Source organism: Canis aureus, chromosome 3, assembly GCF_053574225.1.
Source record: "Canis aureus isolate CA01 chromosome 3, VMU_Caureus_v.1.0, whole genome shotgun sequence".
NCBI classification, from domain to species: domain Eukaryota; kingdom Metazoa; phylum Chordata; class Mammalia; order Carnivora; family Canidae; genus Canis; species Canis aureus.
In genome coordinates, this window is record NC_135613.1 from 7,006,711 (window position 1) to 7,031,073 (window position 24,363).

Sequence of the window (24,363 nt, forward strand, 5' to 3'; positions counted from 1 at the left end):
CTACTGCCCTCAGAATAGGGCCTGGCAGCCAGGTGCTGGCACGAACTCCTAGTGCCTGGCACAGCCCTAGCATGGATGCCAAATGCAGGGTGCCAGACACGGGGGTGGGCAGGATGGGGGGCCGCTGGGCCACACACAAACACAGATCTTCATATATACAGGCAGGGAAATGCACCCACACTCACATCACTTATTTTATACCCTGTGGAATCATGGGAGTAGGGCAGGGATCCCGGAGTCCCAGAGGCCGCCCCCACTGACTCTCCAGGTGTCCCCACTGGCCTGGCTCTAGGAGTATCAGTCGGAGGGTGGGCTGGAGGTAATGGGAGGCCTACTTTTTCTGTTAGCCCCCGCCCCCGCCACACACACACATGCACACACCTGCACTCCCACACACGTACCCTTGTGTGGCAGGAGGAGGTGGGGCTGGTGCATCCCCAGGACGGGGCCCTGGAGGGAAGGAGGAAGGCGGGCCAAGAGACTCCCAAGGGCCCGGGCAGTCCTCCCCCCGGCCCCCGCCACAAGCGGGCGTGTGTGCGCGAGGGCCCTGCGGCCGCGCACGGCGTGGGAGTGCGGCGCGTGTGCCCGCTGCGGCTGGGGCGGCTTTCCCGCGGCTTCAGGCAGGCGGGAGGCCCAGGGGCGCTGTCCCGGGGGGCGGGGCGGGGAGCTGATGGAGGTTGTGCGTGTCCTCAGGTGTCCGGAGCGAGTGCGAGCTGGGGGCGCTCACCTGGGGGCGGGGGGGGCGGGGGGCAGGGGTGAACAGATGCCGGGCACGAGGGCCACACCAGCCGGCCCTGTCCCCCGCACGGTCCGCGGCAAGGCGGCTCCTCCTCTAGCAGCAACTTTGAGACTTTGTTCCGGCTTCTTAGAAAGCAGATCTGGCCGTGGGGGCGGGGCGGAGGGGGGGCACCTGCCCGAAGGAGGGTGCGGGGTGAGAAGTGGAGGGAAGCCCCGCCCCCGCCCCGCCCCCGCCCCGCCCGCTCCCCCGCCCCCGGGGCTCTTTATAAGCTCGGCCCGAGGGCGAACGGAGAAAGCGAGTGTCCCTCCCGCCCTCGGCCGGCGTGTGCTGCGCCCCGCGCCCCGCGCCCCGCGCCCCGCGCCCCGGCCCCTCGCCCCGCTCCCCGCTTCCCGCTCCCCAGCCCGGCCCCCGCCCCGCCCCGCCCCGGCCCGGCCCGGCCCGGCCCGGCCCCGCCGCCATGGAGCGCTGGCCTTGGCCGTCGGGCGGCGCCTGGCTGCTCGTGGCGGCCCGCGCGCTGCTGCAGCTGCTGCGCGCGGACCTGCGTCTGGGCCGCCCGCTGCTGGCGGCGCTGGCGCTGCTGGCCGCGCTCGACTGGCTGTGCCAGCGCCTGCTGCCCCCGCCCGCCGCGCTCGCCGCGCTGGCCGCCGCCGGCTGGATGGCGCTGTCCCGCCTGGCGCGCCCGCCGCGCCTGCCCGTGGCCACTCGCGCGGTGCTCATCACCGGTGAGTGCGCGGAGCGCGGGGACTCCAGGCTCGAGGGCGGGACCAGACCCCGAGGGTTCCCCGTGAGCCGCCCACGCCAGGCGGGACCCCCGGCGCAGGAGTGCGAGTGTCGCCCTCCCTTGGGTGCCGAGAGCGAGCCAAGTAGGAAGCGCACGGCACCTCCTAAGTCCGGGTTCACTACCTGCCGCCGGGGAGTGTCGGAGGGAGAACGAGGCTGGGAGCGGGCAGGTGCGCAGGGACGACGGCTGCCTGAGAAAGACGAGCCTCCGGAGTTCGGGGTTCATGGCGTGCCCCTTCCCAGGAGAGCAGGCTTTGGACGGGGGCGTGCTCTGAGGGACTCAGACGATGGTCACCCCTTGAAGTCGGCCTAACAAGCCCACGTGGGACGCTCCGTCTCCTCTTTCCTGGGGCCACAGGAAGGCGCTTAGATGGGGAGTTGGGGCATTGACCCACCCCCCAAGTTGGCTGGGATCCTTGGACTCCAGAAAAGGTTGAGGTCACCATGACCGGCAGCTGGGCATTCAGCTGCCTCTCAGAGCACGCCACCCACCCCCAAACTGCTGAGGTAGCCGTCCAGCGTCTGCAACCAGCACCCCACCCCACATTCCTCTCCTCCTGGTCTTCAGTGCCCAGGAAGGAGGTCCTGGAGAGCTGTACTCAGGTGCCTCTGGCCGCCTGGCGGAGTTCCCTTTGTCTGGAGCAGGGAATAAATCTGTCACCAGAAGGAGGGGAGGGGAGGGGGGGCCTGAGGCCCAGGCGGAAGTGGGGAGGGGGAGAAAGGCCAGGGGGCACCGGCTGTGCTGTGGGGGGGAGGGGCAGTCTAGTTCTCCCCCACCCCGCCTGGCCTTGGACAGGTTCTCAGAGCTCTGCCTGGTGTTTGGGCCCTGGGGTGGGGGCTGCCTCCAGACTGGCTGCTCAGAGGCTGGGTCCAGTAGGGGGCCCCGTAGGATCGGATGGACCTGAGGGAACTTCTCACAGGCCATCCAGGAGCCGGGCCTCAGAGGATGAGTGAAGATAGGTGAAGTGTGGATGTAGAACAAAGGCTTGAGACAGAAGTGAGTGTGGCCTGGGTAGGGACAATCAGTAACCAGCCTGACTGCTGGGACATGGTGGGACATGAGGTTGTTTCCTCAGAAGAGGCTTTGAATGCCAGGCAAGAAGCCAGACTGCTGAGATGAGGTGGGAATAAGGGTGGCATGAGGGCTCTGGGGCTTCAACAAGAGGGTGGAGCTAGAGCAGGGTTCAGGCCTGATGCATGGGACCTGAATTCAGTACAGTGTGAAGTTTTGGGGGATTGAGGAAGGAAAGATGCAGACACCCCCCCACCCCCACCCCGGGATGAAGCAGCAACTAGGCTGTGAGCTCTGCTCCCAGGGACTGGACAGCCCCCCTCCTGCCTTCTAATTTGTGAGCTGCCTCCACAGGGCTCAGGGTATCTGCTGGTACTAGTGACCCAGTGGGCAGTCGGTCCTGAGAGCTCCCCACAGGCCTTCAAGCTGCTGCTCTTACTGCTCCTTGCCTTGAGCCTGAGAAGGAGGGAAGAGGTGGGATGCCATCTGAGGTCTGGGCTCCCCCATCTCTGGCTGTAAAGCCCTGTGATGGGAGAGGGGAAGAGTGCTGCCCAGCCCACTTCAACTTCTCTGTGGTTTCCTCTTTCACCACCTGATTGCAAGACAAAGAGGTAACCAGGCCCTGACTCACCTGCCAGGAACAGTGTCGAGCCTGCCAGAGCTTCCACTCGCCCTTCCTGAGAATGCCCCTGAAAACCACTACCTGAGCTCCAGCCTGGGGTCAGAATTTGGGCTGAGTGCCTTGTGTGCACCTCTATGTATGATGGTGGCAGGGGGTCTCATGAGAGGGAACCCCTGTGTGAATATGCCAGCAGGCTGGAGGTATGTACAGGTGTCTGTGTGTGTCAGGTGAACAGGAGGGTATGCGAGGCATGGGTGACTGTTCGGACTGCACACTGAGGCTCTGGAAGGCCTCTGTTTTCCTTGTGAAGGGCCCGTCTGCTCTGGGAGGGAGCTTAGGCGAGTGGACACACATGTGCTCACTCGCCTCCCCAGTCAGACTTCCCCTGGAAGGACCGGTCAGCCCAGGGTTGTCTGCAGAACCCCAGCCACATAAAGCCCAGCTCACAGCCCCCTGCCCCAGCTTTGTTCTCTGCCTCAGCAGAGGGCGGGGCTGAGGTGGGGAAGGCTTCCCAAGCGTCCAAAATTGGGAAAGCAGGGCTACTGTGAAACTTCTGTTTAGCAGGAGCACCAGGGAGGCAGGCTCTGGAAAGCCTCCTCCTTCGTGGCCCTCTCCCTCCCCTTGTTGGCTGCCTAGGGAGCCAAGATCAGAATTTGAGGAACAATTGAGGAAGGGGGTTGCTGCTTATCAGGCCCCCACTTAGACTCTGCCTGGTGGTTCCTCTCTCTACATACCAAAGACAGGAAATTAGGTCTCCAAAGTGGTAACTGACCTCAGGTCACACTTGCTGGGTGTGGGAAGGGATTCAAATGCAGGTCTGTTCTCTTCTCCATCCATCATCTCGCCTGTCCTGGGGGCAAGTGGTCGGGGCTCAGAGAATGCCCTACTGTTGCCACTGGTTGGAATTCCCAGAGCTGGGGTCAAGGGTGAGATGGGGATGGGCCTCTAGCTTTGCCTAGAGCTTAGAACAATAGTAGGGATGTTGGCATGGAAGGGAAGTGGGGCTCAGCTTGTGATGATGGGAGTAGAGGGCTTGGGCTTCATCCTGAGGACTGGCAGGGGGGCCTTGGAAAGGTTTTCAGCCGCAGAGTGATATTGTCATTTTTGGAAAGATCCCTCTGGCTGCTTAGGTAGAGAATGAGTTCAAGAGGGCAAGATGGGACAGGACCAAGGAGGGGGCTGCTTCATAGTCCAGGTAAGAGGAAGAAGCCTGGGCAAGGGCAGCGAGAAAGGGAGGGAGGTGGTGCAGTAACACTGCACATGCAACCTAAGGCCTGAGAGCAAAGCAAGCAGGACACCAGGGCTGAGACTGGGCCTCACACTGACCTCCAGGAGAGTCCTGGCCTTACTCTTTGCTGGCTAAGAGTCTTTGGGAAGCAACTTCTCATTGCTAGGTCTCAGTGTCCTCTGTAAAGTGGGAAATGTAAGCCCCATTTGAGGTAGCTGTGAGGAGTCAGGGAGTTGACCGCCATGAGAGAGCTGGGCAGAGGGGCAAAGCCTGCAGAGGCGGACCTGGGAGAGGAGAGGAGGGAGGCCTGCTGGCTGCTGGAAGATTGGATATCTAGGGGCCTAGATCCTGTGCGGACCCTGGGGATCCTTAGAGTTGACTCAGGCTGGACTGGGCCACAGTGGTAGTTCACTGGCTGCCCTGCCCTGGCCAGGCTGTGACTCTGGTTTTGGCAAGGAGACGGCCAAGAAGCTAGATGCCATGGGCTTCACGGTGCTGGCCACCGTGTTGGAGTTGGATGGCCCTGGTGCCCTAGAGCTGCGTGCCTGCTGTTCCCCTCGCCTAAGGCTGCTGCAGATGGACCTGACCAAGCCAGCAGACATCAGCCGAGCACTGGAGTTCACAAAGGCCCACACCAGCAGCACAGGTCAGTGGCCAGAGCTCCTCCAGGAGAGGGCGTGGCTGGTGGGAATGAATGGGCAGGGATTAGAGGTTTGCTGCTGGCTCCATCCAGCACTTCCTCCTCTCTTTCACCCACCTTCTCCATGCCCTCAGGCTTGTGGGGCCTGGTCAACAATGCAGGCCACAACGATGTAGTGGCCGATGTGGAGCTGTCCCCTGTGGCCACATTCCGCAGCTGCATGGAGGTGAATTTCTTCGGGGCGCTTGAGCTGACCAAGGGTCTCTTGCCACTGCTGCGCCGCTCGAGGGGTCGTATAGTGACTGTGGGAAGCCCAGCAGGTGAGTGCCCCTCCCCTCTGGAGTAGAAAAGGTGCTGCTGCAGAGCCGCAGGGAGGGATGCTAGAGCCTCTGGCCCAGGCTGAGCAGCCCCACTTCCAATCCATCCCCAGGAGACATGCCATACCCATGCTTGGCAGCCTATGGGACCTCCAAAGCGGCCATGGCGCTGCTCATGGACACATTCAGCTGTGAACTTCTGCCCTGGGGGGTCAAGGTCAGCGTCATCCAGCCTGGCTGCTTTAAGACAGGTGGGGGTCGGGCCTGGGATGGGGTGTGTGGTTGTGGTCTTGCCTGGGGTGGGATCTGGTCTGATGAATGGCCATGGCTCTGGCTGAGGCAGGGAGTGGTTTGGGGGTAGATTTACCAGAGTCTGGATTTGGCTTCCCTAACTGACCTCACCCTGACCTTGCCACTCCTTTCCCAGAGTCCGTGCGGAATGTGGGACATTGGGAGCAGCGCAAGCAGCTGCTGCTGGCCAGCCTGCCCCGAGAGTTGCTCCAGGCCTACGGCGAAGACTACATTGAGCACTTACACGGGCAGTTCCTGCATTCACTGCGCCTCGCCCTGCCAGACCTCAGCCCAGTCGTAGATGCCATCACTGACGCGCTGCTGGCAGCTCAGCCACGCCGCCGCTATTACCCAGGCCGTGGCCTGGGGCTCATGTACTTCATCCACTACTACCTGCCTGAGGGCCTGCGGCGCCGCTTCCTGCAGACCTTCTTCATCAATCACTGTCTGCCAAGAGCGCTGCGGCCTGGCCAGCCTGGCTCTACCCCAGCCCAGGAGGCAGCCCAGGACCCAGATCCAAATGAAGGCCCTTCCCCCATGGCAGCCCAATGAGCAGTGCCCACAGGTGGCCTAGCTGCTCTGGCAGAGGAGGTCCCTTGAGCCCTTGGCCCTCCCCTGGGCATTGTGACCCTCCCCCCCCCAAGTCTGCCCTAGAGCCTGGCCTCAAGGACCCCAGCCCCACCCACTCGGTCAGTGCCCCAGGCCAGGCCTCCAATAAACCTCCAGGCCTCTCAACTGCTTCATGAGCCCACACAGACCCTCCTGGGCACAAGGTTCCACCCCTGTAGCTTGGAGAACCCAGCTGGATGGGGAGTTCTGTGCAAGACTTAGCTGTAGCCTTTGACAGGATCCCGCAGACAGTGCCTCTGCAAACTAAGGAGTTACTGGGTGGGGTGGGGACCCCCCCTCAGGATTTTTTTGAGGCACCAGTGCCTCAGTGCTGCAACTCAAAGGGTGAATCCTGTTTCTTGACTGGCTCAAGAATTCGGGCTCTGACCACCCACCCAAGCCCCCTAGCCACAGGGAGGCTGCATACCCCACTTGCCCGACTGCCACCTTTTAAATAAAGACAAATTTTTATTTCTCCTAGAATGCAGAGATGCTGTTTTGGGAGGGGGTGACTGCCTGGGTGATAGGCTGTGGCTGGGTGACAGATTAGGGACTGCCTGGGGAATCCCCGGTGGTCAGCACAGGCTGAGACTCTGGGTGCAGGCTCTGTGGTTCACACCTAGTCCCCTTCATTTATTCACAGATTAGGGCTTCCTCCTAGTGAAATGGGGGTGGTGCCCCTGGCCAAGGGCATAGTGGGGCTCAATGAGGCAAACAGGGAGGCCTGGGGCCCTCCAGGGCCAGGACCCAGCTCCACGGCCCTGTCTGGGCCTCCAGTGACTTCCCTCATTCTGCAGAACCTGGCTGCACAGGGAGAGGGCCAGTGAAGGAGCTGGAAAGCTCGGGGTTGGGGGAGGGTTACCCAAGGGAAGTTGGACGTCTGGGAGAGGTACTAGGGCACAAAGGAGACAGCAGACAGCTAGGCTTTGAGAGGGCAGTTTATTGTCTTAGAGGGCAGAGCTGAGGGATGGGGTTGTAGAGCTATTTGCCCTATGCCTCCAGGACACACACTCTCCTTCCCCTGGGCCACAGCTCTGGGGGCCACCCACAGACGGAAGAGGAGGCTCACGCTGCCCCAGGGGTTCTCAGGGAAGGACATAAAATGACCACATGCTTCTTAGACATGTCAGTGGCTGTAAACAGAGGGCTGAGGGGGCCTCCTTTTGGGGGAGAGGGGGTTGGTCCATCCTTGGTAGGGGGAGCAGGTGCCCAGCCCCTTTTCAGGCCCAAGAGCCATCTCAGAGAGGGTCAGGGAAACCAGTAGTCACTGGAACAATGTGCTACCCCCCGGGGCAGGCATGTGAACCATGGGCTTTGTCACAGCACACGCAGACACACACTTGTGGGGAGCCTTGGGCCAGAGCGCTAGAAGATGGGGATGTAGTTGTCAATCTTGGCGCGGTGACGCTGGGCAATGCACTCGGCGATCCATACAATGTTGCGACACTCTTGCTCCTTGAGCTTCACGAAGGCGTAGAAGATACCAAAGTGGAACTGGTTCAGGAAGGCCAGCTTGTTCAGTTTCACCTACAGACAGGCAGCATGGTGTGCAGGTGGCCGTGATGGCAGTCAGGCCTGGGCCACCAACCCTCCCCTACGATCGGCACGTGAGCAATCCCTCACCTCATGCTCGAAGAATCGGTCCTCCAGGGTCTTGTCTCCAGGATTGCTGCCTGCACCCTCGAAAAGCAGCTTATATTCCTGGCCCGGGGAAGAGATGGAAAGCATGAGCATGAGGGTGCTGTTGGGTGAGGGGTGGGGATGCAGACGCCAGTATGCCTGCCCATTATCCTGTAGCCAGGGCACTCACCGGGTAGTAGTCGGCCACGTTCTTCACCTGCTCATAGTCATCGGCCCGAGCCAGCTGGGCCAGGCCTTCTGGGTAGAGCCTTCCGCAGTGCGGAAAGAGCTTGGCACGGTCCTCCTTGGACAGCTCTGTGTCAAACGAGTTGATGGTGATGATGAAGGCTCGTCGGTCGGCTTCAAACTGTGGGGCCGGCACACAGGCAAGGTGGAGGGAGGGGGAAGGAGGCAGGTGCCAGTCAGCTGACAGGGCTTTCCCCAGGTCGGGGCTACCAGGGACCGGCAGGTGTGAGGGTGGGCAGGCACTCACCTCCAGGATGGGGCACATGGCATCGGCCGTGGTCCCGCCCAGTAGGGTGCAGAACTTGTAGAAAGACTCCAGGTAGGCCTGTGCAGAGCATGGGGCTTGCTCAACCCAGGCAGGGAACTGGGGGATCTGCCCTCCCCAGTCCCTTGCATGGTAAGTCCAAGCATCACACCCATGGATTGGCCAGGGCAGCTCCCATGTCAGGGCCTCGGAAACATCCACAAATTCCAACTGTTAATCGGTTGGCCTGCTGCCTCTCTGCACCAGGAGTGACAGAGCAATTTCTGGCTGACTGACTGCTTCGTGGGGTAGTACCCCCTCCACACCTCTCCACCATCATCCCACAGGACGCCAGGCTTAGACGGGGGCCCAGTCTGCCCCCAGCTGCCCTGCCTGCCCTTCCCCCAAACCTCCCCTCCTCAGCCTCAGAAAACCATGTGTTGATGGGCTTAGTGAAGGAAGGTTACTCCTGAGGGTTCACGGAGGTAACCTGGACTGGGTGGCTCCTCTTGGTAGCCCACCTCACAGAACACCCTCAGGTAGCTCCCAGGCATTGTGAAGCACAAAGCAAAATGTCAGCCCAGCTCCTGCTGAGCGACGGTTATTGCCTACACAGACCGAGCCTTGCAGTGCAACGGCTGGACACATGGGCTGTGATGAGAATGAGCACTTCCTGTCCAGGCAAACTGGATATCCTGGGCATGAGGAAAAGACAGTTCAGCCCAGGCCCTAGTTCCCTCCCAGCACTCACTCATAAAACCAATCAGGGACATGTCAGGAGAGGGGGCATGGTCTTGCAGCCCCCCAGAGAGCTCCCTTCACTCAGATCCTCCTGGGTCCCTTCTGGTGGCATGGTCACAGGGACTCTGGCTCCACAGGCTAGAGATTATTCTGAAGGGTTGAGAGTGAGAGCTGGGAAGCCTGGAAAGCTTTCAGCACTGAGGTCTGCCCTCCAAGGTTCAGAGACTTTTCCATCCACCGCCAGCTGATTTGGGCCACAGGCTCTGCTACTCCAAGGAAGTGAAATGAGTCCACAAGCACAGGCAAAACAGCACTGGGCAGGCTGGGCTCGGGAGGAGGCCCGTCGGGACCACCAGGGTCACAGGAAACAGAAGTCTAGGACAGGGCTGGGAGCAAGAAGCTTGGAAGGAGAGAGTGGACTCCAGCACAGGAATCAGAGGGCTTGGATCAGAAACCTCTGCCAATCTTGCCATGGCTTAGTGGTAATCAGTCCCTCGATGACTGTCCCCAGCCACTTTCCTCCCCGTGGCCAGCCAAGCTGGTTGTGCCCAAATCTCCAGGCCTCCTCCCGAGGGGCAGACCTTCCCTGCAGTTCCAATCTGTGGGGAAGTCCCCAGCCTTCACCGAGCTGTACCAGTCCCCAGAGAGGCTGACCCCAGGGTTGGGGGAGATGGTGGGACAGGCCCAGATTCTTCTGGAAGCTAGGGCAGCTGAAGAAACTGGCAAGACCCCACAGGGACAGGTACCAAGGTTACCTCCCCCACCCTGTCCCCTGCAGCCTGCCAGTCCATGGCTGCTGCGCAGCTGCCTACAGTTCCCACCTGCCAGGCCGTTGAGGGTCCGTCTAATCTCCCATCTGTGGCCACTGGGCTGGGACACTGCCTGACGAGCAGGCGGTCCTGGCACGATGCCCTCAGCCTTGGATCAGTGTTTATGAGCTGGTGCCTGAGCAGCCCTCACCAGTGACTCCAGCTAGAACCAGTCAGGCCCGGTGAGGGTGTGGGTGAGGCTGGGGGGACAGCCGCACCCCTCACCCGGTCTCAGGGCAGGGATCCCGGCAGCGGGCCATCTGGGCGGGCAGGAGCACTCAGATGGTGTGTGCACACACAGCCTCGGCTGACGGCCTGGCCTGCCTCCCTGTTAGCGGGGCAGAGGAGAGCACGTGCTTTCCAAACACGCTGAGCCAGGTGTGATCCCAGTGCTTCTAGAGTCTAGCAGGTGGCTTCAGGCAACCTACCGTGCTTCTCTGAGCCCTGTTTCCTCATGTCACCAGTGTGGATACCGATGCCCAGCTAGCTCCTAGGGCGGTCTTGACAATTAAAGAAGTTGGCCGCCTGCCTACCTTGCTCTCACCTCTCTGCTCTGTCCTCCGCCCTGTAGCCAGAGGGGGCTTTCTCTGCTGCAAACTTTGGCTGGCTGGCCCTGTCCACTGGATACAGTTTGAACTCGGGCCTGGCACGCTAGGCCCTGGGTGACTTGATCCTATGCCTGCCTCTTTTTCCAGACCTGTGTCCTGCTGTCCATCTGAAACCCGCACTTCCACAGCAAACCGCTTGCCACCTGGCCCATGTCCCATGTTTGCTTCTGCCTTTGCTGCTCCCTTGCCTACACGCCTGCAATCTACAAGCGGGCTCCTCATCTACCCACAGAGCTGCCCTTACACCCTAGCCCAGACTCTCAGAGGGAGACTGGAGGGCCTCGGCTCAGGCTGTGGCCAAGTGTTGGCCTCTTAGCTCCAACCCAGTCAGGAGAAGACCTTCACCGTAAAGATCCGATAGACAGGTGTTCTCAGGGTTAGGTCAGCAGGGCCCTCAGCCTGGGCTAGCCTCAGCCCCCACTTTGGAGCCTGCCCACCGCTAATCCATGTTCCTGGCTGCAGCCCATCAGGGGTCCTGGCACCACTGCTCAGTGCTTCACTACAGCCAGAACCCAGACTGTCCCAAATGTCCTTCACTGGTCCCTGGCCAGCCCCCTGCCTTTGCTCTCAGCCCTGCTCTTAGCCTCCTTGGGCCAGGACAGTATGGACCCATGAATCCCAAACTCACTCTATCTCCAGGGGTCACCAACCTGTGCCATAGCCTGGAGGGAAGCAGAAGGTGTGTGGGGGATGAGGATGCTGGGACGTGGCACTGGTTCTAGGCCTGGGAACCCGAGAAGGACTTGGTGACCTGGCTATACCTGGCTGGGTACCCCCCTCCACCATAACCGAGCACACCACTGCCTCTGCCCAAATGCCTGTCCTGGCTGGCAACAGTCCAGGTGGGGTAACCCTGAAAGCTATGGCCTGGGTGGTGGCCCGTGACCCTCCTGGATGCAGGGGAGCAGCCATCTAGGAGCCAGCTCTGACAGGCCAAGCCGTGGGGCACCAGCCACTCCTGCTGATCTTATCAGTACCTGCCGCAGGCACCGCAAGGTGGAGAACCTGTTCCATGCAGCTTGCGCCCAGCTTGGGAGCCAGCAATGAGTGGATAAGCCCCCAGGATAGGAGCCTGGTGCACCACGTCCTGTCCCGGCACCCCACCTAACACACCAACCCACCACCCCGTGTCCCCCATCCCCCCCCCACAGGCCCGGCCCTGCCCCTGGCGAGGGCACTACCTTGTAAAGTGTGTTGCGAATGATCTCGATGTTCATCTCATCAAGGTCCTGCTCTGAAATGCAGTCCTGGAAAAAGGCCGCTGGGGAAGAAAGACGTGGGGGTGAGGGTGGGAGACTGGATTCAGCCTAGGCAAGAGTCCAGCTGCTGTCTGGCCACCCTGCAGGCCACAGAGGGCTCCTGCCGCAAGGCCCAACCGGCATGGGGGGTGGGGGCCTCCCAACCCAGCCTGGGCGATTGCCTTGGAAGTGGCAGAAGCAATACTAGGGGCCATGTGCACTGACCTGAGCTTCTCCTGCATCCTTGCTCCTAAAACTGATTTATAAAGGAGGCGGCCAGCCATAACATGATCTAATCGCCTCTGGGGCAGACCCAACCTCGGTCCATGCCAAAGACAGACTTGCATAAGAGGCCATGACATCCTTCTTCCTTGAGGGGCAGCTGTGGATCTGGGGCCTGATGCCCACAGATCTGCAACGCCCAGGAGGGCCTGGGGCCCATGTTTGGAAAACTAGCCTCCTCCTCAAGACCAGGAACAAGCTGGGTGGGCATGGACCAATGACCCAGAGGGCCACTGTTGGGCTAAAAGTGGTGGCCAGAGCAGGATAGAGCCCCCTCCCCTGACAGGGGCCCTCAGACTCACTAGTCTATCTCTTCTTTAAAGATGGAGAAACTGAGAAGCCACAAAGAGCCCAGAACTTGCTCAGAGCTACTGGAGGAGTATACAGCAGATATGCCCAGCAGGTAGGGCTCAGGCCATTCAGTATAGGAATAAGGGCAGCTTAGAACCCAGTGGTCTAACCCTGGAGGCTTCCTGGAGGTGGTGCCCTAGGGACTAGGATTGTGGCTATGAGGGCACTAGCTGGTGACAACCTTAGTGCCTTCTCTCCAGCCTCCAAGACAGGCAGGAGCCAGCACTGCCTAGGTGGGGCCCTGCAGGAAGCTCCCAGTTCCCCTTCCTTTCTTGGCCTCTGACACGAACTCTGCATCCTGCCGGACACTGCCTGACCTGGCCCCTGGGACCTGCTCTGTGGAGGCGAGTGAAGCTGAAGCTATTTGCTTCCCTCTTCTGCCTCACAGGCAGCCAGCCACTCTGGCCCAGCTTGGGGCCACGGTCATTCGAGCTCCCAAGACTCTGAGGGACCCCGGCCTCTCCCCTCTGCATGAGCTCAGCCATCCTCTGCATTCTGAGAAATTGGCCAGTTTCACAAAGCTACATGCTCCGAGTCAGGCCCTGGGGGTGGCCTGCCTGGCCCAGTAAAAGCAACAGAAAAGGAGAAGGCAGGGTGAGAGAATGAGCGGGAGGTCAAGGACAAGATAAAGGTAAGCAGCAGGTGGCAGGCTTCCCTTTCTGGCTCAGCATCACCCAGTCCCCACCCTCCACCCAGGTTCCGCAAACCCACCCGGAGGCGCTGCCCACCTCTTCCTCCCTCTGCCCCAGTGGCTCACCCAGGGGCGTGTCCACCAGAATGGCATTGTAGAGCTCGGCAGGTGTCTGGGCGATGTTCACAGCTTCCATCTGCTCAAAGCTGCCTAGCGGGTGGCACTTGGGCACAAGCTCGGCGATAGAGCGCTGGTGCAGCGTGCCCGTGATGAGCAGGATGACATTGTCGATCATGTAGCTGTAACTGCGGGAGGCACACGGCAGCAAGGAAGCCCGTCAGGGAGGGGGGGGTTGGCAAGTCCTAGTCCAGCACTGTGCCCCCACTGCCCCCACTCTGTACAGGCCACCGGCCCCTCAACAGTGATGCCACCTCGAGGGTGCTGCAGGCCAGCACCGCTGGCTCACCTCCCTGCCCCGGTGCACCCCTACTCTAGAGCCAGGAGTCGGGGACATGAGGCCCCTCCCTTGGGGTGTGGCAGAGATTCATGCCCTCGAGTATCCTGGAACAGGTAACTGCCCCACAGTGTGAACAGTTCCAGCAGGGCGCAAGGAGGGAGATGGAAGGCCAGCTTGGGGGATGAAAGAACTGGGAGATGAAAGTGTGTTCCAGGAAGAGGGAACAGTGTGTGCAAAGGCCTGAAGGCATTCACTGAGTGTCTGCCGCATTCGAGGAACTGAGCACAGCTCGGGGCTGGCAGAGGGAGGGAACCAGGGCAGAGCTGCCAGCAGGCTGGGGCCTGGGACTCCACGCCAGGCCGAGGGGCCTGGCTGCACTCGGGGCACTGGGGATACAGGAGCAGGCCGCAAGCAAGGAGAGCCATGGTCCCATTAGGGTCAGTCTGGCTGCTGGGTGAGGAAGGCTGGGGTGGGGGGATGGCAAGGTGAGGAAAGGTTGAGGAACAGGGTGGGGAGAGACCAGAGGTGGGAAGGCCAGAGAGGAGCCAGTGGGAGGCCCCTGGAGCCAGGCCCCAGGTCAGGCAGAGATGGAACAGGTGGATTGCTGGCCTGTGCAGCCCCACTCCAAAGGCAGAGCACCGCCTCCTCCCCAGGGCCAGAGGCCTAGGCCAGGTGTCCACCCAGGAGACCTGGAGGCCACCCAGGGGCCCGGAGGCGGGGCTCCAGTCTTCCCTGGCTGGGGCACCCCTGGCTCCCGGCTCTGGATAGCGTCTGGGCAGCAGGAGGGGCTGTGGAGCTGGGGAGGGTGGGGCTGCCTGTCCGACTGGGCAAGGGGCAAGCTCTGCCCGGACTTTCGCGATGATGCCACAACGGAGCTGAGGCAGCCGTGGAGTCACCTGCATGGGGATGGGGTAAAGACGGGGAAGGCCCCAGGCACAGTCAGGTGGCAGTAACCACAACATTCCTGTGGCCTGTCACCAGGATGATCGCAGGGTACTAGGTGACGGAGGAGGCCTGGGGGCTTGGGGAGAGGGGCACCACTGAAGGGTCAGGTTCTGAATGGGCACTGAGTATAGGCCTTGCCCTAGCTTGTGGGTGGCCCCAGGCAGGCCCTGGTCCTGAGAAAGTACTTTGCGCACCAAAGGCTGAAGCTGTCCACAGAAGACCCCTGGGGGGCAGTGGACCTAAATACCAAGAGAAGGAAAGGAAAGGGGTGGCCCAGCCTCAACCCAGAGGGCCAGCCATGGGGCGAGCTCCCACAAGGCCCTCCAGGAAGGCGGCAGAAGGAAGAAGCCACAGCTCCTGTCCTGGCCTGACCCCCCATCCCCCTGCTCCCTGCACCCTCCCCCAGCTCCCACCCAGCCCAGCGCCCTGCTGCGACCTCTGCTCTCCTGGGCTTGGGGCCAGGCAGCTGCCCTCTCTCCGCCCCCAAACTGGCTGGGTCAGCGACAGGATGTGCACTGAGAAGAGACAGCCCCCCCACCCCACCCGCCCCCTCTCAAACTGAGCTTCAGGCGGGGCCCATTTGTAGCTGCAAGCCAAGGAGCCCAAATGGCCAGCCTTCTGCCCCTGACCTGACAGAGCTGGCAAAGCAGAGGAACCTCAGAGAACACTCGCTAGAGCTCTGTGCCTTGGCTTCCAGCCCAAGCCTGCATCCCCTCCACCCTGAACAACATCCCTCGTTCCCAGTGCCTCCAGAATCTCATGTACCACAGTAACAGGACTACATGTCACCTCCCGCAGCCCTCTACCTGCACCCCATCCAGCCCCACTCCAGTCGTCCTGTTCCCGGAGACGGCCACAAAGACCCCTGCCCCCTGCCCTGAGGATGCTCTTCTAGGCTCTCACAACCCTTTGGACAGGGACAGGGAGGAGAACATACCTCTCAGGCCGATATTATTCTATTGATCCCACTACCACCAGCATTATCAGCCCCATTGTCCAAAGATGTGAGAGAGAGCATAGGCATTCAGCCCTGTCACACCATTGGGTAGATGAGCTCTGTGTCCCCATTTCCAGGGTCCCCATGCCCTGGCACCACACTCCCCATCAAGCCTTGTCCTCTCAGAGGATCCCCACAAACCAATTTCCTTTCTATAAACCTTCCCACTCCTTGTGTCCACAACTCAGGGTATCTGTTTATGCTGGGGATGGGCTGGGGTCAGGGCGCAAGGGAGGCGCTGGGACTCCTCAGAGTCCTGGCCTGGACTCGGAGGAGAGCCCTGTGGGAACTCTACTGTCTGGTTTTGCTGTTACCCCTTCAATGATGTGGAACAGGCCAGCTATGATTCACTTTTCAGCCCGGACAGCACTTGTGGGGGCCAGTGGTAGCACCCGCTAGCTACCCCCAGCCTCTTCTGCTAGAACTCAGCTTAATGCTGAGCCAATTAAGGGCCACTTATGATGACATATCCGCAGCCCCTTCCAGGGCCCCATTCTAACCCTGGCTAGGCCAGCCTTGGATAATCCTGTGCCAGGCCCGGCTCTTCTCTCTCCCTGAGTCAACTACAAGGTTGCTGCAGAAGCAGCCCCTGTTTTTCTCCCCTGCCCAATGAGAGCCAGAATCGTCTTTCCTGGGAGAAAGGAGGCAGCGCAGGCCTGGCAGAGATGATGCTGGCTAGGCTGTTTGCTTCTCCCCCAAGGCCAAGGCCTTCAGCAGGCAGGGAAATCCTCCTCCTCCTCGCCTGGCTTCAGCAGCTGTCTCCCTGCCCCCAGAAAGCCACTCCACCAGTCCTCCCCTCATTTGGCCTCAATAGGAGAGAATGAGGTTCCAGCTGGTCAGCATCTCCCTCCAGAGGAAGACAGCTGGGGAGTGGACAGGCGGCTGCCCGCCAGGCCAAAGAGGCCCTCGTGGGGTGGGAGTAGGGAGTCTGTATTCCTCTGCCCAGAGGCCCTCCCTCACCCTGAGCCTTCAAGACTCAGCTTGGGCCCACAGAAGTCTCAGGCTGGGGTTTAGGAAGCCCCTTCTTCCAAGAAGTCTTCCGAGCCCCTAGCCAAGCCCTGTCCCTCTGCTGTGCCCTTTGGCGCCACCTGCTGGAAAAGCATGGCTTGCTTCCATGTTCTCATCCTGGCCCTGGGGGCTGGCCTGGCCCTGGTGAGGAGGCCATGAGGACTGTCCATCCGACAGCCCCCAGCAGAGGCTGCTCATAAACAGTATTTGTGCTCAATCCTATCAGAGTCCTGCAGAGCCCTGCCCAGGGCAGAAAGTGAACAGAGATATCAAGTGATGGCCTACCTGGCAAGCCTCAGTTTCCCCTCTGCAATCAGGATAACTGAAGTGCAGCCCACAGCAAAGCTAGTGAGACCCTGACCTTATCATTAAAATCCTGCCCCTACCCAGAGGCCCAGCTAGGTCTTCCCACTTGACCTAAGCCTTCTGGGCCTTGGAAGAGCTCCTGTGTGTGTTCTCCCACGGTCTCCAGAAAAGAGTATCACTGCTGGCTGTCCCTCCAGGCAGGAGCCAGGTCTAATCCAGGACCCAGAAACCATGGCAGGTCTAGAGCTGTAGCCTGTACAGACCCTGCTGGGACCCAAAAGTGGTCATGGAAACGGGGGCCTAGAGGGCCAGGATAGGGAGGCCTGGGTAACCTGATGCCTCTGTGGCCCGTAGTGCAAAAAGTTCTGGGGAGAATGGCAGCTATGCTAAAAGGCCTGCTGAGCACTTGAGGCCACTGTCCTGGGACAGAGCCTCCTTCCAGCTTCCCACTCCAGGCTGCTGGCACTGAGATCTCTGGTACCTAGGAAAGATTGGACTTCACATCTCCCAGATGGTGCAGCTTACCATGCCCAGGCTCTGCCAACGGGTAACTGGCTGCTGCTCACTGGGGATGACACCCTACAGGGAGGCTACTCACCTAAAGACAAAGGCCCCTGGGGCCCATCTGAGACTCCCCAGAGACCAGACTCACATCCTATAAGCAAGTCTCCTAGCTTCCCGTTCAGGGCCTACTATCTTGTGGGAAGCCATCATGGAATGGCTTAGATCAAGATCCCCCTCCAATGCCAAAAAAGAGGCTCCATCTCAAGTCACAGGGCAGTTAATGGCGAGGCTTGGAAGGAACCCTTGGTACAGTGACATATTATATTTACTGCCATGAAAATGAGCTAAATCAAGACTACATGATTGATGACAGCCTACTTCATGGATTCTTGCTCACTCTGGGCCCGTCTGCCTCCACACCAGGCAGCTGCCTCTGATCTCACCACCCACTTTCCTGAGCAGCCTCCCTAACCCCATCTGATCCAGGAGTCCTCTTAATGCTGGGAAGCCTCCTGTGACCCTGGATCCATTTGTTGCAGCTGCCCACAGGCTTTCCAGGAGCCGTCTACACCACCACTGGCACCCATCCCATTACATTCAGATGTTCCCCCTCTGTCCTGGCAGTGGGCTGAGCCCAGAGCTGATACTGGTCATGTGTGTTGGCTGAAGGGTGGCTGGGATCTATAAAACCACTGGACACTGTCTTTACCCACAGGAGGGCAGAAAAGGCCTTGGCCACCTATTCACACACCTTCAGGGACAAGGAACCCATCACCTCCGGGGGAATCCTGTTCCAGCCATCCAAGGGACAGCTCTGAAGGCAACCAAGAGACTCTGAGGGATGGAACTAAGTGGACCTCTGGGGGTAGTCCCAACCTCCACCCTGGCTGTGGGCAGCGATGGCAATGTTCCTTCAAGTATTCACACTCAGGATGGGGGCACTAGTGGACACCTCCCCTACCTGGGCTCACCACACTCTCCTCTCTGCTTACATCCCTAGGATTTGAGGCTCCATGCTCCAGCTGCTCAGGACATGTCTGGTTCCCTCAGTCCAGAAGCTCTCCTCCTCTAATTCTTCCTTTAAACACCATTCCTCTCAGCCACAGAGCCACCTCCTCAGAGAAGCCAGGTGTGAGTTCCCAGTCTGGGGGAGCTGCCCTGGACAGGCCCTGGCCCATCTTTCTGCAATGCTGTGGGATGACCCAAGAAGGAAGAGGAGTAGTGGAGGAGGTAAAGGAGGTAGGGAGGCAGTAGATAAAGGGCAGAGATGCTGTGAGAGAGAGGAGACTCCTGGAAGGTGAGAGGGCCATGGCTCCTAATGAGGCCTGGAGACCTTGTCACAAAGGTCAGTGGTAGCTTCAGTCAGGGCCTTGTGGTAGAGTGATGCAAGGACTGGGAGCAGACTGGAGACTCAAAGGATGGGCAGGGGTGGGGGTAGGAGTGAGAGAACAGACAGTGGACATAAAGAGCTTAGGGCCCAGGAGATGGGTTGTTCACGGTGTGAGAGATTTGCGCTTGTCCAGATGCTGATGGGAAGAAACTGGAAGGGAAGGTGGTTGCACAGACAGGTGAGTACACGAGTGGCCACTCAGGGTCTAGGGAGTGGGGTGGGAAGACTTAGCACCTTGGCAGAAAGACCCAAGAGAAGATGGAGCCTCTGCCATCGGATCAGGGTTGGGGACACAGATGGGGTGATGGGAGGGGACTGGTTTCTACTGTCATCGTGGAGGAGGAAGGTGGGCCATCTGTCCAGAGAAAAGGCTGGGGGCCAGGAGAGGGGTGGTGCTTAAGATGGTAAGGTGGTCTCCCAAGCTTGGTGGGGGGCTGCAGGGTGCTGGGTAGGGAGGACAAGTGGCCGAAGGGGCAAATACAAGCAGAGGCCAGCTGTGCAGCGGAGCAGCACGTCCCACGGCAGGGATCACCGCCCAAGGCCGGCTTCCCCAGCTTTGCTCCAGGCTGTGGAAGTGGGGGAGGGTGCCTCCAGGCTGAAGGCTGCTGGGATTCCTCCAGGGCTGGGGGGCTGCCAGCCAGGGCGGGACTACAAGACGGGCGGCCAAGAGCGCTGCGGATGCTGGCAGAGGAGTGCTCAAATGATGGACCAGGGAACCTCAGCTGGGGAGGGAGGAAAAAGAAGACAGAAGGGGCAGCCGGGGAGGAAGCAAGTCCCAGTGTCCTGCTGAGTCCGGAACCCGCGTCCCACAAGGGACTGAGAGTGGGCTGGAGGGTCTGATGACTGTGGGTAGAGAGGGGGTGCCTGACTCAGCGATTCTGGGGTGGACCGGTTCCAGGAGTGACATGGCCTTGGGTAGCCATTGGAGGGGGCGGCTGCACTGGAGAGCAGAGGAGCGGGTCACTGGAGATGACGAGGTCATGGAACGAGCCGCCACAGGCTCAGACAGGCTGACACGTGGCTGCTGAGCTCTTCTCGAGTGAGGGCAGGAGTGAGGAGATAGGAAGACTTAAGCCACAATCACCCATGAATGGAAGGGGCGGGGAAGTGACAGCCTGCCACAGGATAGTGCTTGGCTGCTTTAAGCACGCTTGGTGCTTGCAGCCAACCTCCAGCAAAGAGCTGGCGGCTGTGCGGCCTCAGTCACGCTCAGAGCCTCTCCAGTTTCATGGCCTGGCAGGCTGAGACCAAGCCTCTAAGGGTACCGAGAAAGGCCAGGAGCTAGCTGCACAGGCAGGTGGCCAAGCGGGCAGTGGGATGGATGACAACTGCCCTCTGACCACTGGCATGGGTCAGGCCTCCTCTGGCCAGCCTAGCTGGCAAGGCCAGAACATTCAGGAAGCTGAAAGAGCCTTGTGCAAACAAGGTGAAGGCTGGGCTCTGGCAATAAATTCACTGCTTCCTGGTATGTCCCCAGCTCTGGCCTTGGGGCAAGGGATATGCAGCCCCAGGCCAGGAGTTGACTGACACATGGGACGCCTCGGCATTACCCCCAACTCAGCAGCACAAGACATGCCCCATCTCTGGCCTCCCGCCCCAGTAGGACTATGTTGTCTGTACCTTGACCGGAGCCAGGAAGGTGTAATTACAGGCCCAGCCAGGATACCAAGGAGGCCCCCAGAAAGGAGGCCTGTTTCCAGGAAAGAGACTGCTTCTCAGCCTGGGCAGGTTCCCTGAGCCCTTCAGAGGTCCCAGCCTATGGCCTCTACCCAAGGATGGAGCCCTTCTGGCTACAGCCCTTACTTGAGCAAGTGGATCTTGAGTAAGTGGCTGTTCCTTGCTAGGGGTAGGCATCAGGACAGGCAGGAAGCACCTAGCCAGGCAGGTGTGCCGGGTCCCAAGGAGGAGGGTGGGAGCACCAAAATCAGGGAATGGTAAAAGCTCGACAGTACCCAGTATACCTGGAAGTGCTTTCCTACAACACACTCTCACACTCCACTAGCACGGAGCACGCTCATTGAAGCTAGCCACCAATCACACCTCTGGGGCCATCTCTTTGTTTCCCAGGCTCCGGCTCATGGCTCCTGGGCTATGCTGACAGAGGGAGCCTCTCCATCTCTGTTTCCACAGGCATACCTGGCAAGCACAGTCTGCCTCATCAAAGTGGCCTCCCCTAGCCTGCGGGTCCTAGGGAACTTTCCTCTGCTCAGCTTCTCCAGGATCTTAGTGGAGACAGGGCTACATCCAAGGGTTAGACAGTGGGGCAGCCAAGCATCATAAACACAGGGACCTGGGTTGTTGGGAAAGGCAGTCAGGTGTGGAGCCTTCCTCCTTCTCCCTAAGGCCCAAGGCTGTGGACAGAGAAGATGGAGAACAGGCCTCAGCTCAGAAGGGCTGGAGAGTCTGAATGGTCCATTCCAAGAACCTGGCTCTGCAGAGCTCTGCCCATCCCCTTACCCCTGACCTCAGGATGGAAAATGGAGACCTAGCAAGGAGTCAGTGTAGATGCTTCAGGGTGAGTGAGGAAAAGTGCTCCCATCATCCCTGGTCTCCCCACCCCAATCTCTGTAATGCTAGAGGTGCAAAGAAAGAGGCTTCATCCAACACTACAGTGTGGTGTGGGACATTCTTGCCTGCCCACCAGATTCCCAGGCAGCAGTGAGGTGGCAGGTGGTGGCCTGGAGATCCAGGGTTGTCGAATGACCAGCCCAGCTCCACAGTCCAAGAAGGAAGGCTCTGCAGGCAGCCGGCCAGCCGGCCAGCCAAGGCAGGTGCAGCTCTCCTGCCCAGTGGGAGGGGAAGGGACCGTAGGCACTTACGTAATGAAGTCCAGGAAGCTGGCGAGTGGCTCATAGGCATGGTTCCTCATGTGGCGGAACTCCACCACCATCTTCTCCTTAAGCCGGTCATCAATAACTGACACGGTCAACGGCGATGCCTCATTGGCCAGGAAGTTGCCGTAGTCTGTGCTCTGCAGGTGCAGCTTCAGGTCTGAAACCCAAAGCAGGGGGATGGGGGCAGGGGTGAGGGCTGGCCATGCTGAGCCTCCCCAGGACCCCAAGACCCTGTCCATACTGGCCCCCGGACTCTGGGCCCTAGTCTCTCCCCTGTGCTTGAGGCCTGTTGCTACCCTGACCTCCTGTCCCCGCCTTCACCTCCCTGTTCACGCTCCAATCTGGGGCGGTCAGGCCAAGGCTCCAGAGATGTTCCAGACCCCTGGGTCATGAGCCAGGACACTGGGCCCCAAGGAACAAGCACAAGTAGAACAACTGTTCCTCCAAATGAGAAGAAGGCCTGGGAAACCCCAACCCAAGGTGCCATTCACAACCCATAGCCTTTGAGGCCCTTCTATGTGGTGGGCTCTAGGATGGCCCTAACCCAGAGCGCAGTAAGACCCGGGCCCTGCCCTCCAGAGCCTCGGGGCTAGAAGAGCAGATCCACACTTCGGCAGAAACAATCCATATAAAATAAAGGAGATGCCACAAAATAAAGGAGTGGAGTGGCCAATGAAATGGGTCTGAGGATGAGAGAACATGCTGGGCTGGGCCACAGCAAAGGGCACGGACAGGAACATACAAAGGCAACAGCCAACAAGACGGCCTGAATGACAAGTGGCCTGGAGGGCAAATGAGTGGCATGAGGGGGAGATCATCTCGAGGCTGGGAGGAAAGACCAGCCCTGCTATAGGAGTGGCTAGAGGCTGATAGGCCAATCCTCTGGGCTCTTCTGAGCCATTAGGGACAGGGCAAGGGAAAAGGGACAAGAGGACAAGCAGAAGGGTCTTGGTGGGAAAGACAGGTGAGACCCAGTGGGATCAGGGCAACAAGCTGGCTTTTACCCTTGTCTCCCATCCCTGGTCTATTCCCCACCCAGCAGCCAGTGATCTTAAGACACAAGGCAGAGCACGTCACACATATGCATGTCTTCACCTCAGGGTTTTCCCTGTTCCTCTGCCTAGAAAGTAATGATATCCTCCGACAGCCCCTCTTCAAAGACCTCTCCTGCAGTCCTCCCACTCTATCCCTCATTTGTGCCACTCTTCTTTGTTACACTTATTCCAACTATCACAGGACACATGAGCTCCATGATAGCACGGATCTGGGGTCACTGCGGCATGCTGGAGTCTAGAACAGAGTATGTTCTGGCACGTTTTCATGCTCGGTAAGTACCTGGAGAATGGGCCAAAGTCTGGGGAGAGTGTTGGTGAGGACAGCAGGTGAGTTTCCTCCTGGATTTTGAAACAGGAGACATCGTAGCAGTGATGGGGTACCAAGGACAGTGGCTGAGAAGGAACCTGTATGTGTGAGTGTGTGTGCGTGTGAAGGCCCAAGAGCCAAAGCTGGCTTCTGCTGTAAGGGACTACATGTTTTCTGTCCCCTGGGAAGGCTGCCCAGGGGAAGACAGAAAAGGGTTGCACCTGTGAACATTTCCACAAGCCCCCCTGATCAAGCCTCCCTATGTCTCTGGTCTCCTGGGCTGCTTCAAAGTAAGGGACAGCATGGCTGATTCCCTGTAAAGCCCCTACTCCTGCACACCATCAAGAGAACATTCCCAGCCTGGAGTCAGGTATGCTAAAGGAGAGACAAGAGAGCAGATGAGAGGGGGAGGTGAGAGGGAGGGAGGAGTGTGCATGCCCCTGGGTGAAATGCCTTCTACCTGCAGTGCTGGGTGGCATCTGGGTGCCAAGCAGCACTCATGTCCTCTGTGGCTCCTGGGTCCTCACAGAGTGGACTTTCACCTTGTGAGGCCTGCAGGAGGCCTTCACCATCTGCTGCTCTTGCCATCACTCCCACCTACTTCTCTCCAGAGCCACCCAAACATGGGACAGAACCGAGTGTGAGGTAGGGAAGGGAGAAGTCACCAGCCCCCTGCTCTGCCTCACGGATCTTGCTGCCTTTTGCCCAGCAGGTGTGCACACTCCTACGTCCTTGCCCCAGGCCATCTTCCCCATCCCTACCTGGTCTGGCCAAGGCCCACCTATGCTTAGAATAAGGCATGGGTGAAAGAAGGTATTTTTCTCAGTGGTACTTGAGTTGTTGCAATGTTTAAGTACCCATTTGGTTGTCAAAGAAAAATTCTTAACAATAATTGATGGTTATAGCTGATGGTTGCTATAATTGTAAGTCACCTTGCATTCCTACCTCTAGAAGTGGGTTTTATGTGCCAGATTTTAACATCCTTGACCCTGGAAGAGTACACAACTCTTGTGAAAAGAAACGTGGTTTTAGTTGCAAATAACTAATCCGTTTTGAAAGATCTTAATGTTTTCGAAGTCGTTTTTGTGGGTGTGAAACAGAGTGACAATATGAATTGATCCCTCTTAATATAGTATTGAAATTAATTTCACTTAATTTATCAAGTCATATTCATACCCTGATTTTATATATTTCTATCAAACATTGTGATACCTAAAAAACAAACTGGGCAGGGGGTTCTGACCCGGGCACAGCAGGTACTCCAATCCCCACTAGGGGAAGCTGCAGAGCGGACAGCAGCTGGAAGCCAGGGCTGGAATGTGGTGTTCTGGGTCAGACCGTCTAGCGCAGCAGCTGCCAGACAAACCTGTTCATTGATCCACCCGGCCACTGCAGCCAGCAGAGACCCATCTCAGGCGATAAGACTCCTTCCTCTCCAGCTCACAGCTGGGCCTCGAGGCCAGGCCAGATGTACAGGGCAAAACCCAGTCCCCTTAGCAGGGCACCTCATCCCAGTGACCCCACTATTCTCTGAGACAGCAAGTCCAGTCGA

At 59.3% G+C, this 24,363-nt stretch overlaps 2 protein-coding genes across 2 annotated transcripts in view; one reads left to right on the plus strand and one right to left on the minus strand.

Moving 5' to 3' along the window:
- The first annotated feature begins 1,196 nt into the window (after positions 1-1,196).
- HSD11B2 (hydroxysteroid 11-beta dehydrogenase 2) lies at positions 1,197-6,721 on the plus strand. Its single transcript, XM_077887135.1, has 5 exons — positions 1,197-1,461; positions 4,815-5,027; positions 5,156-5,341; positions 5,452-5,589; positions 5,766-6,721. Exons 1-5 carry the CDS (start codon positions 1,197-1,199, stop codon positions 6,179-6,181), a joined length of 1,218 nt encoding a protein of 405 aa, XP_077743261.1. The 3' UTR covers positions 6,182-6,721.
- Positions 6,722-7,158: 437 nt separating this feature from the next.
- Positions 7,159-24,363, minus strand: part of ATP6V0D1 (ATPase H+ transporting V0 subunit d1) — a 39,239-nt gene continuing 22,034 nt past the window's right edge. The window contains exons 2-8 of the mRNA XM_077887151.1: positions 21,435-21,606; positions 13,135-13,313; positions 11,688-11,767; positions 8,352-8,429; positions 8,049-8,225; positions 7,862-7,939; positions 7,159-7,765 (exon numbers count right to left, since the gene is read on the minus strand). Coding sequence (XP_077743277.1) covers positions 7,604-7,765; positions 7,862-7,939; positions 8,049-8,225; positions 8,352-8,429; positions 11,688-11,767; positions 13,135-13,313; positions 21,435-21,606 — 926 coding nt within the window. The 3' untranslated portion in view covers positions 7,159-7,603. The remainder of the gene's footprint in view (positions 7,766-7,861; positions 7,940-8,048; positions 8,226-8,351; positions 8,430-11,687; positions 11,768-13,134; positions 13,314-21,434; positions 21,607-24,363) is intronic.

Bases quoted from the DNA above. Each gene is read 5' to 3' on its own strand.
- HSD11B2 (XM_077887135.1), top strand. From the start codon at position 1,197: ATGGAGCGCTGGCCTTGGCCGTCGGGCGGCGCCTGGCTGCTCGTGGCG. The intron at 1,462-4,814 runs GTGAGTGCGCGG...TGCCCTGGCCAG, and splicing joins TCGCGCGGTGCTCATCACCG to GCTGTGACTCTGGTTTTGGC. The intron at 5,590-5,765 runs GTGGGGGTCGGG...CTCCTTTCCCAG, and splicing joins GCCTGGCTGCTTTAAGACAG to AGTCCGTGCGGAATGTGGGA.